Here is a 13937-nt window from a genome sequence, read left to right as displayed (position 1 = left end):
ACACACATACATGCAATCATTTCTCAATGGCCCCTTTGCCAAACCCTATGAAAAAAGGAGTTTCCCTTTGGGCAGTGAAAGTGAATTCACTTTCTGCACTTGTTTTAAGGACAAATGTGCAAATGTGTCTCACTTAAGGCACATACTAGCCTGTAAATACTCCAGAACTGCCATCATTAATGTTATATCTGCTGTCAGCTGCCTGTAGAAAAAAAAAAAATCAGATCTGGATAAGATATAAGTTTGCTTCTACTTCTATTGAACTAATAGTTTTTGGCTTTAAAATTTATGCTGGCTGTAGAGGCCAGACAATACCTGATCCTGTTTCTCAGGAGAAAATAGCCCCTTCTACAATGCTGGAAGAGATTTAAACTTGCACAGCAACTTTCTAACAAGCACCGATTGAATTTGTGCTTTCTGGCACTAGGCTGTGTTGATTTTGACATGGTATTAGCCATATCATGCAAGCACAATCTCCAGGAAGGATCCAGCGTGCCAGCAAACAAACCCCTCAAAACAGAATGCAGCCTCCACATTCCCAGGGGAAAAACATGAGCATAGGGCCACGCCACAAGGGTATTTTTTCTCCTTCTCTCTCTAAACTGGTGCCCCTGTCCACACTAGGGCATCTCTTGGGAAGGGGGGGACTATGGATTTCAGTATCTCCAGACTGACAAGAACTCAGCACATCTCCTCTCACTTCTCACACACATGATGGTGTTACTAGCTGTTGGGTAAATGCTGTCCCCTATCATATTCAGGCTCTGCATGAATATGTTCTAATCACTTTACTTCCTTCCAGTGATTATTTAGGGATATGCAGCCCAAGTATTCTGACCTGGTCAGGCAAGGCCAAGCGCTGTCAGAAATCCTGCAGCTGGATGCCTGTAGATGGCCCGAATCTGTGCCCTTCTCGGCATGAAAAGGGCTGTACACTAACAAACTTCTATCACCACAGGCAGGTTTCAGTTGCCACAACCTGATTTATTTCCTCTTGCCAAATTTCCTGTGAGTGAAAGGGATGAAAACTCCTCCCATCAGTAGGCTCATGAAGACCCACTAGAAGTAGTTTCACATCTATATGCTATCTTTGATTTAAAGGCACATACGAGCCCCTTGGGTCAAAGATGAATGAAATATTTAAGAGCAGGAGAAAACTAAGTAATCATCAATTTTGCCTCTCATTATAGCTAAACCACGTAGTATTAACTAATGCCAAAATGACTCATAACAAGATGATACCTGCTGGTGTGAAAGCAGCATCCTGAAGTATTGAAGCCTCTGGCTCACTTTGTCTTAAAACCTCAGTTTTCTGCATTAAATTAACTTCTCTGCAGTAACTCTGTAAACATACATAAACGTAGGCCTGCTGATACACCACATCATAATACAAACTAAATCACACTTAGTTGCTGTCTTAAAATAATTAAAAATCTACTGCTTTTTGAAAGGATTTCCAAATTCAGAGTCTGTTTGCTTTTGTTTCATATATTAAGTTCCTCACCCTGCTTTCTCTGAAGGATGCCTAATATTTAACCTGCTGTTCAAAATTATTGCTTGTGATGAGATTTCCAAGCAGCCTCGACATCAACCCACTAGACTTGCCAGCCACAAGCAGGGTTACAGATACCTGCAGTGGGAACAGTAACACCAAGAGCTGTGCAAGCCTGTATAGTGGGGAGGCCATTCTGGCCTTGCTAGTTCTGATCCACGCCAGGGTGATGTGTTTGCTGTCACAAACATAGCCACAGGTTTTTATTGTAATGGAAATTTAAACAATGCAGAAATGTGATGCAGCCAAAAGACTCATATCTGTTGTTGCCAAATGTCTGACTTAGAATCTCCTCTCTGCTTCCAGTGCATGCTGGCATACAGCAGGTAAAAAATTATCTCTAGCTGTAAGCAACGATTGCCTTGCACTTACTGCTTTTAGGAATGGAAATCAAATACTACCCCACACCCCCAAATTAACATTTACAAGAATTTCATTAGTATTCCTGTTACACACGTATGTGTCTGTGTCTGCTGAGAATGAAGGACTCAAATAACAAAGCAACATTTGCTGCCAGCTCCTTAGAAGGACGGTATTAGAAAATATGGTCAAGAAAATTATACAGCACTCATGCCTTAGCACAATATTCTGTTAATCTGACAGCATCAGAAACACTGTGAAAGAGGTAGTTGGAACCTAATAATGATAATAATCTGCCCTTGCAATGACTCCATGACCCACCAGCACCTAACAGTACATTTCCATCCTTTCTCAGAGCCTTGGACCTCAGGAGCTGGATGACACAGGAGGGGAGGGAAGAGCCTACTGCCTGCTGTTTTCAGGTACCTGTATTGCAAATGCAACCATCCCAGCCCTCCCATACAGCCAGCAAAGGGAGATGGGTGCCTTCAGATGTGCTGAGCCCACCCACCTACAGGGGAATGTCAAAGGAGAACACCACAGACACCACTGTATGTTTTTACCAGTGGAAGAAACACTTCCAGATGCAGATGTACGTGAGCTGTTTGAAATGATGCCCTCAAAGAGTGTTACACTCAAGTTTCCTTAATGTGCCTTAGAAAACCAAATCCTGGCTTTATGGACCTAGCAAATGCATGGGAATGATGATACTCATTATTTTCTCCTCCTAAGCTGGTCATAGAATAATAAAATCATAGAATCAGCTAGGCTGGAAAAGACCTTTAAGATCATCAAGTCCAACCATTACCCCAGGACTCCCAAGACCACCACTAAACCATGTCACTAAGGACCTCAACTACATGGGTTTTGAACACTTCCAAGAACAGTGATTCCACCACTTCTCTGGGCAGCCTGTTCCAATGCCTGAGCACCCTCTCTGTGAAGAAAGTTTTCCTAATATCCAGTCTAAACCTGCCCCGGTGCAGCTTGAGGTTGTTACCTCTTGTCCTATCGCTTGTTACTTGGGAGAAGAGACTGACCCCACCTCACTACAACCACATTTCAGGCAGTTGTAGAGAGCGATCATGTCCCCCCTAAGCCTCCTTTTCTTCAGACTCCAGACAAACACCCCAAGTTCCCACAGCCATTCCTCATCAGACTTACCCTCCAGACCCTTCACCAGCTTTGCTGCCCTTTTCTGGACCCGCTCCAGCACCTCAATGTCATTCTTGTAAGTGAGGGGCCCATACTATATGAAGCACATATAGGGCATTTTTCTTCCTATTTAAAGTTCACTGTAAGTGCTTTATGTGTTGGAAAACGCTCTGAGTGCACCTATCAGATTTTCAGTCAAAACAGCCTGGTGCCTGGTAGGGGCAGCAGAATTGGTTGATTTATTTCATAAAACTTTATGTACAAAGTAGCAGTATCCATGAACGTAATGGTCAGAATATAGAGTCTACAGGGGTAATTTTTATTACAATTTATAGCAAGATTACCCATACTCTACAGTTTTCAGATTTTATTGAGATTTTATGGTGCTATATCGGCTAGAGCAGTTAAGTGCATACAGCACAGCTATGGTTCACAGAGATGGGAATTGGTACTGAATGCACGGTGTAACTGATCTACCACAGAATATTAATTGCTATGAGCCAATCAAAGGCAATATTTGAATCATTTCACCAGCCAAATAATTTGCCATAAATCTGTAAAAGAACAGCTATGTGGAGGAATACAGAGAAGAGGGTGACTGCATGGGTGTAAGACATGCACATACTTAAGCATCTCTGTCATTGGCCTGTATACATAAACATGCCACACCATTTTTTTTAAGCAAAGGACTTTTTTCTAAGCTGTTTGAATGCCATGAGACCTCATCTACAAAAAAGCAAACTACTGAGACTTCTGAGATTTATATCTGACTGAGCATCCTACACACAAATGCTGTATCACCAAAAGCAAAAAGACAAAACAATAAGGATAGAATATATTTAATATGAAATAAAGTATTGCAAAGCCACTAAAAACAATAATAGATTGCAACTCACACACTGCAACAGTCTAGAGATATTTTAGACACCATAAAGTTTCCAGGAAGTTCATCCAAGGCACAATGAAACCCAAGGCAGGGATAAAATAAATGAGAAGTTTCATGCCTGTGTTTCTGCTGGATCCAAATTTGTGGGATAAAAGCAACTAGATCAAAGCTCAGCCCTGGTGTGAGTACAGAGTTGAAGGACCAGGGGCATTCTTGGTATGGAAGACAAGAAATTAACAGTTTCCAAAAGGTGCAACGACTTGGGATACATCAGAATGGACTTCATAATCCTCCTTATCCTGGGCTTCTCAAATAAATTTGGAATAAACATCTACCTCATTCCCTTCCACAAACCTGCTCCTATGTAAAAACATACATGATATTAAATCCACTATTGATAAATCTTAGAAGAGCATGTGCTTCTGTAGTGGAAAACCCAAAGTATGTCACTAGTGAGTCACCAGAAATATCATTTTTTTTTGACATTTAAATAGAAGACTATTTATAGGACTCCCCATAGTTAATCCAAGCTGCTTTGTCTTCATGCAACCTCCTTCTCAATTTCAAATACTACAGTATATCTTGTAACCTGTGTTTTAACTCTCCATTCTGGCAAGAATTACTATTTACTCTAGTTCTTAAATATATGCACCATCTCCAGTAATGCAAGTTCCACCCTGAATGTCAGCCTCTCCTCTAGATGTTTCTCCTTCCTGGCTAGCCATTACCAACCTGCTCCTGCTTTCCAAAACCACTAACATTTCTTCCAGATGAACCAAGCAAACAGGGGAAGAGAGATTCAACATTCTGGGGCTGGAGGGTGGAGGTAGACAGGTTGGAATACATACAGGCGCTAGAGATTTTTGGCCTAACAAACAAATTACTGTTAAAGTAGAAACTCTCTGCCTCAATGCAACTCAAGTCCAAAATAGCCATCTACTAAAATGTAGAAAGGATAATCACTCCATATGAAATAAAAAGGCAACACTACTGGCTTTAATTAAGAGTCTCTTCCATAGCATAATTTATACAAACAGACCATATAATCTGACCTTTAAACATATGGAAAGGTTCTCTAAATCTTTAACTTTGTACTACAAATTGGATTTACTTTTGTGGAATGGATTTTACAGTAGGCAGAAATAACAGGCTGTACTTACAAAAAACAACCAACCAAACAACAACAAAAAAACCCCCAACAAGGGTAGTGGATAATGTAATCTAGTGGTATTACCTGTTTTAAATCACAGAAAAATCTGTAGCAAAAGGTACTGCATTTACTGCATGTTAAGGTATCCACAGTGAGGAATATGGCTTGAAAAGACACAACCTGTGTACTTCTCCTAGGTCTACATACAGACATAGTAACATAAAAATAGTCCAGGCCAATGTCATTACAGATATTTACTCACACAGGGAGCAGATGAAGTTCAGCCAGCAAATTTAAACTTGTAAAGTTCTGACTTCTTGATTTTGCTAGTGACTGCGTCTTCTGAAGACTGTAAGACCCGTAAGAGTGAGAACCCAAAAACTTGAACCCACCCCCCAGAAATATCACAGTTGCACAGGTTCTTAGTGCACCATCATCAGGAGGAAGCTTCTGAAAGGCCCTTTAGTGAATGGAGTAACTCTTCTGAACTACATAAAATGATTTTAAAGGATATTATCATTGGCAAAACCTGCTGCTAGAAGGACATGATTTGTCAACAGTAGTCATAGAACTACAGAATGGTTTGGGTTGGAAGGGACCTCACAGCTCACCCAGCTCCAACTCCTGCCATGGGCAGGAACATCTTCCACTAGGCCAGGTTGCTCAAAGCCCCATCAAACCTGGCCTTAAACATTGCCAGGGATGGGGCAGCCACAGCTTCTTTGGACAACCTGTGCCAGTGTCTCACCACACTTACAGCATAGATTATTTTCTTAATATCTAATCCAGTTCTTCCCTCTGTTATCTTAAAGCCATTACCACTCATCCTATCACTACCTGCCCTTGTAAAAAGTCCCTTTCTAGATTTCTTACAGGCCCCCTTTAGGTATTGGAAGACTCTTCTGAAATTGAAGCAGTGGAAAGACTCAGGCTAATGGGACCAGAGTTTGTAGGGTAATGCGCTGGTGCCATTGAGGCCTCTCTCACTCCTCTCCGTCCAAGCCTCTTCTTTGTTCTCCTTCTCCCTGCTCAGATCTCCTTTCTACCCTCCTTTTCCTTCTTCACCCTTGTCCTGGGTTCAGCAGTAGCCGTCATGTTTCTCCTTCTTGGTAGCTGGTGCAGTGCAGTGTTTTGACTTTCGGCCTGGGAACAGAGCTGATAACAATGATGTTTTGGTTTGGCCAAGGATTTTGTGAGCCTCATGCTCTGCCAGGGAGGAGGGGAAGCCGGGAGGAAGCAGAGACAGGACACCTGACCCAAACTGACCAAAGAGGTATTCCATACCACAGCACGTCATGCCCAGGATGTAACTGGGAGTGAGCCGGAAGGGCTGGGGGACTGCAGGGTTGGAGGAGGTATCGGTCGGTGCTTGGTTGGGCTTGGGGGGCGAGTTATCAGTCGGCTGGTGGTGAGGTGTTGTATTCTCTTCCCTTGTTATTTCCTTTATCATTGTTATCATTGGTGGTAGCAGCAGTGATTTGTGTTACACCTTAGTTACTAAACTGTTCTTATCTCAACCCGTGGGATCTGCATTCTTTTCATTCTCCTCTCTGTCCCTCTGGGAGTAAGGGGAGGGAAAGAAGGGGCGGGGGGGAAGTGAGTGAACGAGTTACCTGACTGGGTTTAAACCACAACAGCCCTTCTTCTGTCTTCAGCCCTTTACCACTTTTATTCCTGAACACGTTCACACACCTGTAGCTGTCTCACCAGCTCTCCTTTTATCCCCCACTCTCTTCCATCCTGCCCTCTCCCCACTGCCTAGCCCCTCCCAACCTCCTCCTTGCCTTTTCTTAGCCACATTTTTTCTCGCTTTATCCTTTGAAGGAATCCATGGATTTTTCAGATCTCCAAACCTGGTTTCCACAACTGCTTAGAAAAGAAAAGAAAAGAAAGGACAGTGGTCCAAACCAGACTTGAGGTTCATGGCACAAAACCAGAGGTTCCAGAGTTTTTCACCAAGAAAAGCTGTAATATATTTTTCAACACTGAAAAACCTACTTTTTTTCTCGATGATCAGTCTCAGGAAAAATGGAATAGCTTTTACTTGAAACTTTCCTCAAAAAGAAAGAAAAAATAAAAAAGAAATAGCCTGAGGCAGATTTGCGGCATGGAAAATGTTAGCCTAAAAGGTTAACAGACAGGCAGACTCTGAACAACTGAAGACAGGGGTTTAAGGGAAACCACGAGGCAACCTTATCTGTAGGTGCTGCTACCCGCTGTGCTTCTAATTACACCTTTCAGCAATCCTTACCATTGCTGAACAGGGAGAAAAAAAGTTGAGGAAAGAGTCTATCATTGGATTTTAATGATCTGAAACACTTTAATGTGTAATAAATTCTAGCCACCTACTCCATGTAGAAAAAATCTCCAAGTGCTTTTTAAGGCTCTGGATGACAAGACATCAGTGATCACCACTGAAAGAAGCTGACTTCATCTCTTTTGACATGTTGTAGGGGGTGGCAGAGGCTGCAGCCCCAAACGGCAGTGCCCACAGGGCCCTGTTCCTGGCTCCCATCCCTTCTGTGCCCAGGCAGCCTTAACACATTATTATGCTTTGTGCATATGAAATAAAATGAGGATATAGATGTAGGGGGCAACTTTCACAGCTAGTCTGGCAGTGTGGGCAGCACACTGAGACCCCCACTTTAGGGGTGTCCCTGAAGTGCTCCCCTGTGGAGGCATGTGGGGGATGTCAGGGAGGGGAAGGTCCACAGTCAATGAGGGTGTCTGCATGTAACTGTGTGTGTGTACACATATGGGAGTGTTGTGGGATTACAGAACAGTGTTTCTAATTTTTAGAAATTTAGTAAGCTTTCATAAATGGCTAGTGTTGTACTACCGACACTGAACATATTGCTCACCAGTTGCCTTCTAAAAATGCTTCGATCCCCATTTTGATTTACACTAGGAGAACTGAGAGGTTTTTATCCTGCAAAAAGCATCGATCTGACAAAGGGGTGCTTTCATCGCATGATAACCCTGGCTTCCATTGCCCCTCTTGGGGTGTGGCGTGTGGCACAGGACCTGAAAGGATGCTGCTGGCAGCTCGTATATACAAGGGCTAATTTTCTGCAAATCCACTCGGCTTGCAATGCTGCAGAAAGGGTTTGATTTAACAGGAACCCTTGTAAGTGAACAACAGGAGGGAAGAGACAGGACTGAGAGAGCAGAAATGAGCAGCACTTTGGGAGGAAGAAAAGGAGACCTGAGTCTCTCCTGAAGGAAGGTGCAACAGAGGCCAGGATGAATGATGTCATGGCAAAGGATGTGCAGTGGCAGAGGAGATGACAGTATGGGTTAGAAATATTAACAGATAAGGAGGGAGAGATGAAGCAGAGCTGCTGAAACTGACACTCACGGAACTGTTAGTGAAATTGGGAGGACTAGGAAAAATGGAAAGATAGAAAAAGGGGGAAACAAAAGCAGAGGTATTGATTACTCGTTCTGGAGGGAAGACAGAATTTAAACAGAACATGGAAAAAGAAGTATTTGCTTGAGCTGCCCAGAAAAGCAGCCACTGGGAGGACAGTTTAGTCTGAGAGAGAGAGAAAGGCGGACTGGGAAGCATCAGGGAAACAGAAGCCACCTGAGCAAAACACCTGGAAGGAAGGATGGTAGTGGCCTGAAAAGGTTTTGCAATAAAAGAAAAATGAAATGGTTTCTAGTCAAACCTGGAAGGAAGAGGAAAATTCAGCATGAGGAAACTAAAACTGTGAATAACAAGGAATATACCTTTCTCTATAACCTGTTTCTTTGCAGTTTTCCCCTAAGTACCTGTACCTAGAAAAACAGGAGGGGCCTGAACTTAAGTCTGATGTAATTTTCATTAATCTTATCCTTGGAAGCATCTCTGTTCAGGGAACTGCCTAAGTCTCATTTGAGCAAAAAGGACTTAGATACAGGCTAATGCAGAATATAACTTTAAGTGCTTCCCAACCATACCCCTGGATCATCAACATGATCTCTGGTTTAGCACCAGGACAGCAGCAACACAGGGATTATGTGACAAATACTGCTGATACTATCTGTGCATTGATTCTGTTCTAGCGTGCGTATTTTTTTGTTTCTGAAAACGATCAACATTCATGTAGAAGCTGAAAGTTGCTACTCTAGCTGATTCCAAAACTGCACTTTTGCTTCAGCTGGTAGAGGCTTAGCAACCAATGGACAGCAGCATCCTGTTAGCATCTCCGTACATCTGAAATTAATTTGTGCAATGTTGCTGCATTTCATTATTTATATTGTTTTACATATAAAGAAAAACATACTCCATCAAAAGCTGACAAAAGATGACTACCTAGAGGACTGTTGCCCATTATTCTTCTATTGTATTTATTCAAATTAACCTGAACATTTACATCAAAAGAATTGGTGATAGCAAAATGGGCAAAACGGATGAGAAAAACAAAATTAAAGAATGCTTAATCCCTTTCTTTTTTTTTAGCTGTACATTACTAGGTGATGCAAGGCTGGTTAATGATCTCTGCCAATAACAGCACAAAGGCGATATTGTCAGGTCAGGAGCCCCAGAGCTTGTGGGCTGAAATCTCTGTGGCACATTAAACTGTGGAATTTTGTTGACAAAACTGGGGCAGCAAAGTTCCAGTTTTACAAGACCAGGAAGTGCTTCCTATAGAGGAGACTACTACCACAGCCAACTAGCACCTTTTAAATGAAAACAAACAAATGGGAAAAATTCTGGATGAGCTCAAGGTCAGGTGTGGCTCAAAGCTCCAAAATCAAAATACAGACTAAAACTTTCCTTTTTCTTATTTCCCAAACAACATGGTGAAAAGTTCTGCTTTCATTCATCATTTCTTGACACAATGGCACAACGTCCCAAAATTACGTCAGTGTATGAAGTGCAATAAAACTTCTGAACTGTGATTTTGAGGCTTAAATCAAAACTCAGATCAGCCATGAGCTTGTTTCATATGTCCAATCCTGTTGAGAGGGCACAGTCCAAACTCATATACTGAGGGAATGGGAGAACCAATGATTTATGGAGAAGACGATACTACTAAACAGAATGACCCATCACTGTGGCCCTGTACAGTAATACACAGTCACCAGTATATCAAAAAAAGACATGAGAGTTGAAGAGAAAAGGTCTTTTAGTTGTAGAGACTTGCTCATTATGCGATTAGGTACACAAGAGATGATATAAGATGTATTACTAAATGCCCTGTAGTCCCATAAGCCCTGAAGTAAGGTTATCTGTCAGTACCCTCCCCTTCCACCTCATGCAACACCTCGTTTCAGGGAAGAACTAGCCATATTTTATTCACTCATATGCGATGAACCCTGAAATGAGTCTCTCTTGTTTCTCTCCTCACGTTCTCATCTCGGTCACTTATGCCTTCTTTATAAAGCTATGCTTTTCAAAGTATCTGGGCACACATATTTTGTCTTTTCTTCCTTCCACCCATCATGCCACCATCTCTAACAGATTATTGCTCCCTCAGTAACTGTAATGTGCTCGTTTTTTGTTGCTCTCCAGCTCTCTTTTCCATTTTCTTTGGACACCTTTCCGAGTGTATCTGTTCTTTTGGCATGTGCTTTCTTCCTCCCTTCCCACCTCCATGTGCCTCTCAGGTCCTGTGTCTGTGAAAGTCATTCCCACCATACACACTCCACGTGGCTTCCTTCCCTTTGCTGTTTAATCTGGAAGAAGAAACCTAATTCAAAATACTCTATTGCCACTCCTTGAGATTAATAAAACCTACCTCTCTGCATCTGTTACTGCTCTTTCGTCCAGATTCCTCGTCTTCACAAGTTCCTACATCCCAGTGATTGCCTTCTCTGCACATGGAAATGTACCCATTCTCTGTGCAAGGAATCTCTCTGACACTATTTCCCTTGCCAAATCTGTATAACCTGAGTTTTCCATGTTCATCTACAACGTTTTGTCACTATTCAGTTTTCCTGTTTCTTCAGCTTCTGGGGAGGACTTACTCCTCCCAGGGCAAAACTTGCCATAAGTTGTCTGAGCATCTAACACCACTGCTGACCTTCATCATTATAAAAATATTTATTTTAAAGAGCATCTGGGATAAGACTTTGAAAGGCTCTTCTTGATAGTGAAAGTTATACGACTTTTCATCAAACAACACAGTAAGTTTGGAACTAACAGCTGTATAACATTGTTACATTTTCCTCATACAAGAGCAGTTTTAAGGATGCCACAGATGCACAAAACTGCTTCCACCTTACCTTTGACGTGGCTTCTCCCATCCTCTAACAGTGGTACTACTATTGTGTTGTTCATATTCCCAGGTGATCTCACAGCTGTATAGACAACAGGTACCGACTGTACCACCACGGGGATACGGTGCACGTGACTCATTTTGTTGGACTGCAAGTTCATGGGGCTGGAAGGTGGTACTGGATGGATAATGTGCAAAAACTGCTGGCCTCCAACACCAGATGCAGAGGCCACAAGAGGACCTGGAGTTAATACTGACGGTACAGATGCTGCTGAGGATACTGATGTTATTACTGTGGGTGATGAAGCTGGCCGACTAGAAGAAGAAGAAGAAGTAGAAGTGGAAGAAGGGGAGGAGGCTGATGCTGTCATGGAAACTGGTGAAGATGAAGCTGCTGTAGGGGACGACCTGGCTTTGTTTATTGACAAGTCCACTGGTTCAGTCTGTGTTTGGAAATGGTCTGTAGATAATGAATCCTCCGTGGGGTCTGCCTTCATGTTGTTTAGTAACAAGGGTACAGCTTCCATATCTGGATAGTTCTGGACGTTTGGAGACTGTCAAAGAAGGACAAAAGGACACAGTTACACATAGAATCATAGAATTATAGAATCGTTAGGGTTGGAAAGGACCTTAAGATCATCTAGTTCCAACCCCCCTGCCGTGGGTATGTGGCTAAAGACAACTTACATATCCAATTGCTAAGGCGCATCACACAACTTGGTCATGAAAGCCACAGGATTTGTTTCCTTTTCTTGTGTCAGCTCATAGTTTTAAAGGACAAATTTTAAATCATGCTAAAATGCACAGACATGTTGAGTTTGAACAGAATATTTTAAAAAAGTTCTATTCCCATATCTTGGAAGATGGCAGGATTAAAAACCACAAAATCACCCTGTTTCTTTGCATTACACAAAGTCATCAGTGAAAAAAACTTCTGTATCTCCACAGATAACCACTATTTATATTGACAGGACATTTCTTCCCAACATCTATCTTCAAGCTACAGCATTACTCTCTGGCGTTATCTTCAACAGACATGAAGAAAAACTGGTCATCCCCATTTTTCAAACAACTTTCTGAATGCTCAAAGACTGTAATTTCTCCTTATTTGTCTACCTTCTTCTGTATTAGGCAGACCTTGCTTCTGTCTGTCATAAGTCAGCTTTAAAAGAACAAGCCTTAGCACTCTCATTTGCCCTTTACAGTGACCTTTGCAGTTTTTCAACACCACTTTTCGGAAGGCAGTGCTTTACACCAACCATAGTCCTTCAGCTCAATGTTTGACTTTTTGCGTTCTATGTATTTACTGATAATGAACTTACAGGTCAGTATAAATCCCCATGTTTGTATGGTTGCCCTGTTACAGGAAGCAACAGCTACAGCAATTCATTATTCTGAATTAGCACGTTAGATTTTTGTTATAATTTTATTTTTCCCATTTTAATTGAGAACAATTTTCCTGACTTCACAAAATAATTCTATGATGCTTTACACAGAAGCATAGAATACATAGCTCCTTCAAAGCTGGTTCGTCTAAATTTATTCTAGACTAGCACCATCTGCTATTTTTATAGTTTTATTCCTTATTTCCATCATCAAAGGGGTTAACAGAATTTTTGAATAATGCTAGGCCAAAGACAGATCCCTCGAGAAGCTCCTTTGAGGTATCTTTCCTTTCCAACAGTACATCATTAATAACTACTCCTTAAAAATGTTTTTTCAAGTAATTTTCAATAGGCAGGGCAAGGAAGGGAATGCCCATCGATTACCTGGCAGAAAGACCCAGCCCAGCTCTCAGTTCCTCAGCTGAGTACCTCCGTGGCACTGCACTGTAGCAGAGCTCCTCTACAGGCACAGATACACACTATTACTTGCTGTAGTACAGAAAACCAACCTCAATAAAAAACATTTGCCAAGCTACTTCAAATCTCTCTTGACCCAAAGCAATTATTCCGTATACAGATCTAACAAGCAACCTTTTTATGGTACCGAAGCAGCTCTAAATGCATTCTCTCAATCTCTAGATTACAGTATTTACTAAGTATCTAAAAATATTAAGTCAGAAATATTTAAGCCACAAATATTTTAGTTCATCTACCCTAAATAAGTTAACAGTCAAGCAAGCTGAAGTCAAGTGAATTTACTTTGAGATTTTTATAATGAACTATGTTAAATATTTTCACGAAGAATCCTCCTGGTTTTGAGTCTGAGCCAAATTTCATCACAGAATGGAATTCTATTGCAAAGGGAAAATAGAAACACTAATATTAAAAATTGCAATAATAACAGCCTAAGTGTGTAGTATCCCTGGCATGCTGAAAGATGAGATATTCTAGTAGATCCCAGCTATTCAGCTGATTTACACTGGCTCCCGGAGATGGCATTTTCCCCCATTTGAAAGCAAGAACATCTCTGGTACAGCGAGTCTCTTCTTCTATTCATACACAAATCAACTTAAAACAAAGGGAACCCAATTCATCCGGTCCCTGGACCCTGCTGTTTTGCTGCAATACAAATAACAAAAGCAAAAAATTCCTTTATAAAGACAATGGGAAGTCCTCCTGCTAAAGAAGAACAGAGTGAAGAACAGGTTTATAAAGTGCATAACCAGCTACAAGTGACAAGGTT

General features: G+C 41.6%; 1 protein-coding gene across 5 annotated transcripts in view; it reads right to left on the bottom strand.

Moving 5' to 3' along the window:
• The window catches only part of KLF12 (KLF transcription factor 12), a 263859-nt gene that overhangs the window by 88720 nt on the left and 161202 nt on the right, over positions 1–13937 (bottom strand). For all 5 annotated transcript variants that reach the window (XM_061445267.1, XM_061445268.1, XM_061445269.1 and 2 more), the window contains one exon: positions 11317–11863. In XM_061445267.1, the coding sequence (XP_061301251.1) occupies positions 11317–11863 (547 nt within the window). The remainder of the gene's footprint in view (positions 1–11316; positions 11864–13937) is intronic.

Source organism: Pezoporus flaviventris, unplaced genomic scaffold, assembly GCF_033815535.1.
Source record: "Pezoporus flaviventris isolate CSIRO_AGI_PZ_B2104156 unplaced genomic scaffold, CSIRO_AGI_Pfla_v1 ptg000003l, whole genome shotgun sequence".
Classification (NCBI taxonomy): domain Eukaryota; kingdom Metazoa; phylum Chordata; class Aves; order Psittaciformes; family Psittacidae; genus Pezoporus; species Pezoporus flaviventris.
This window is presented reverse-complemented; position numbering and strand designations above follow the sequence as displayed.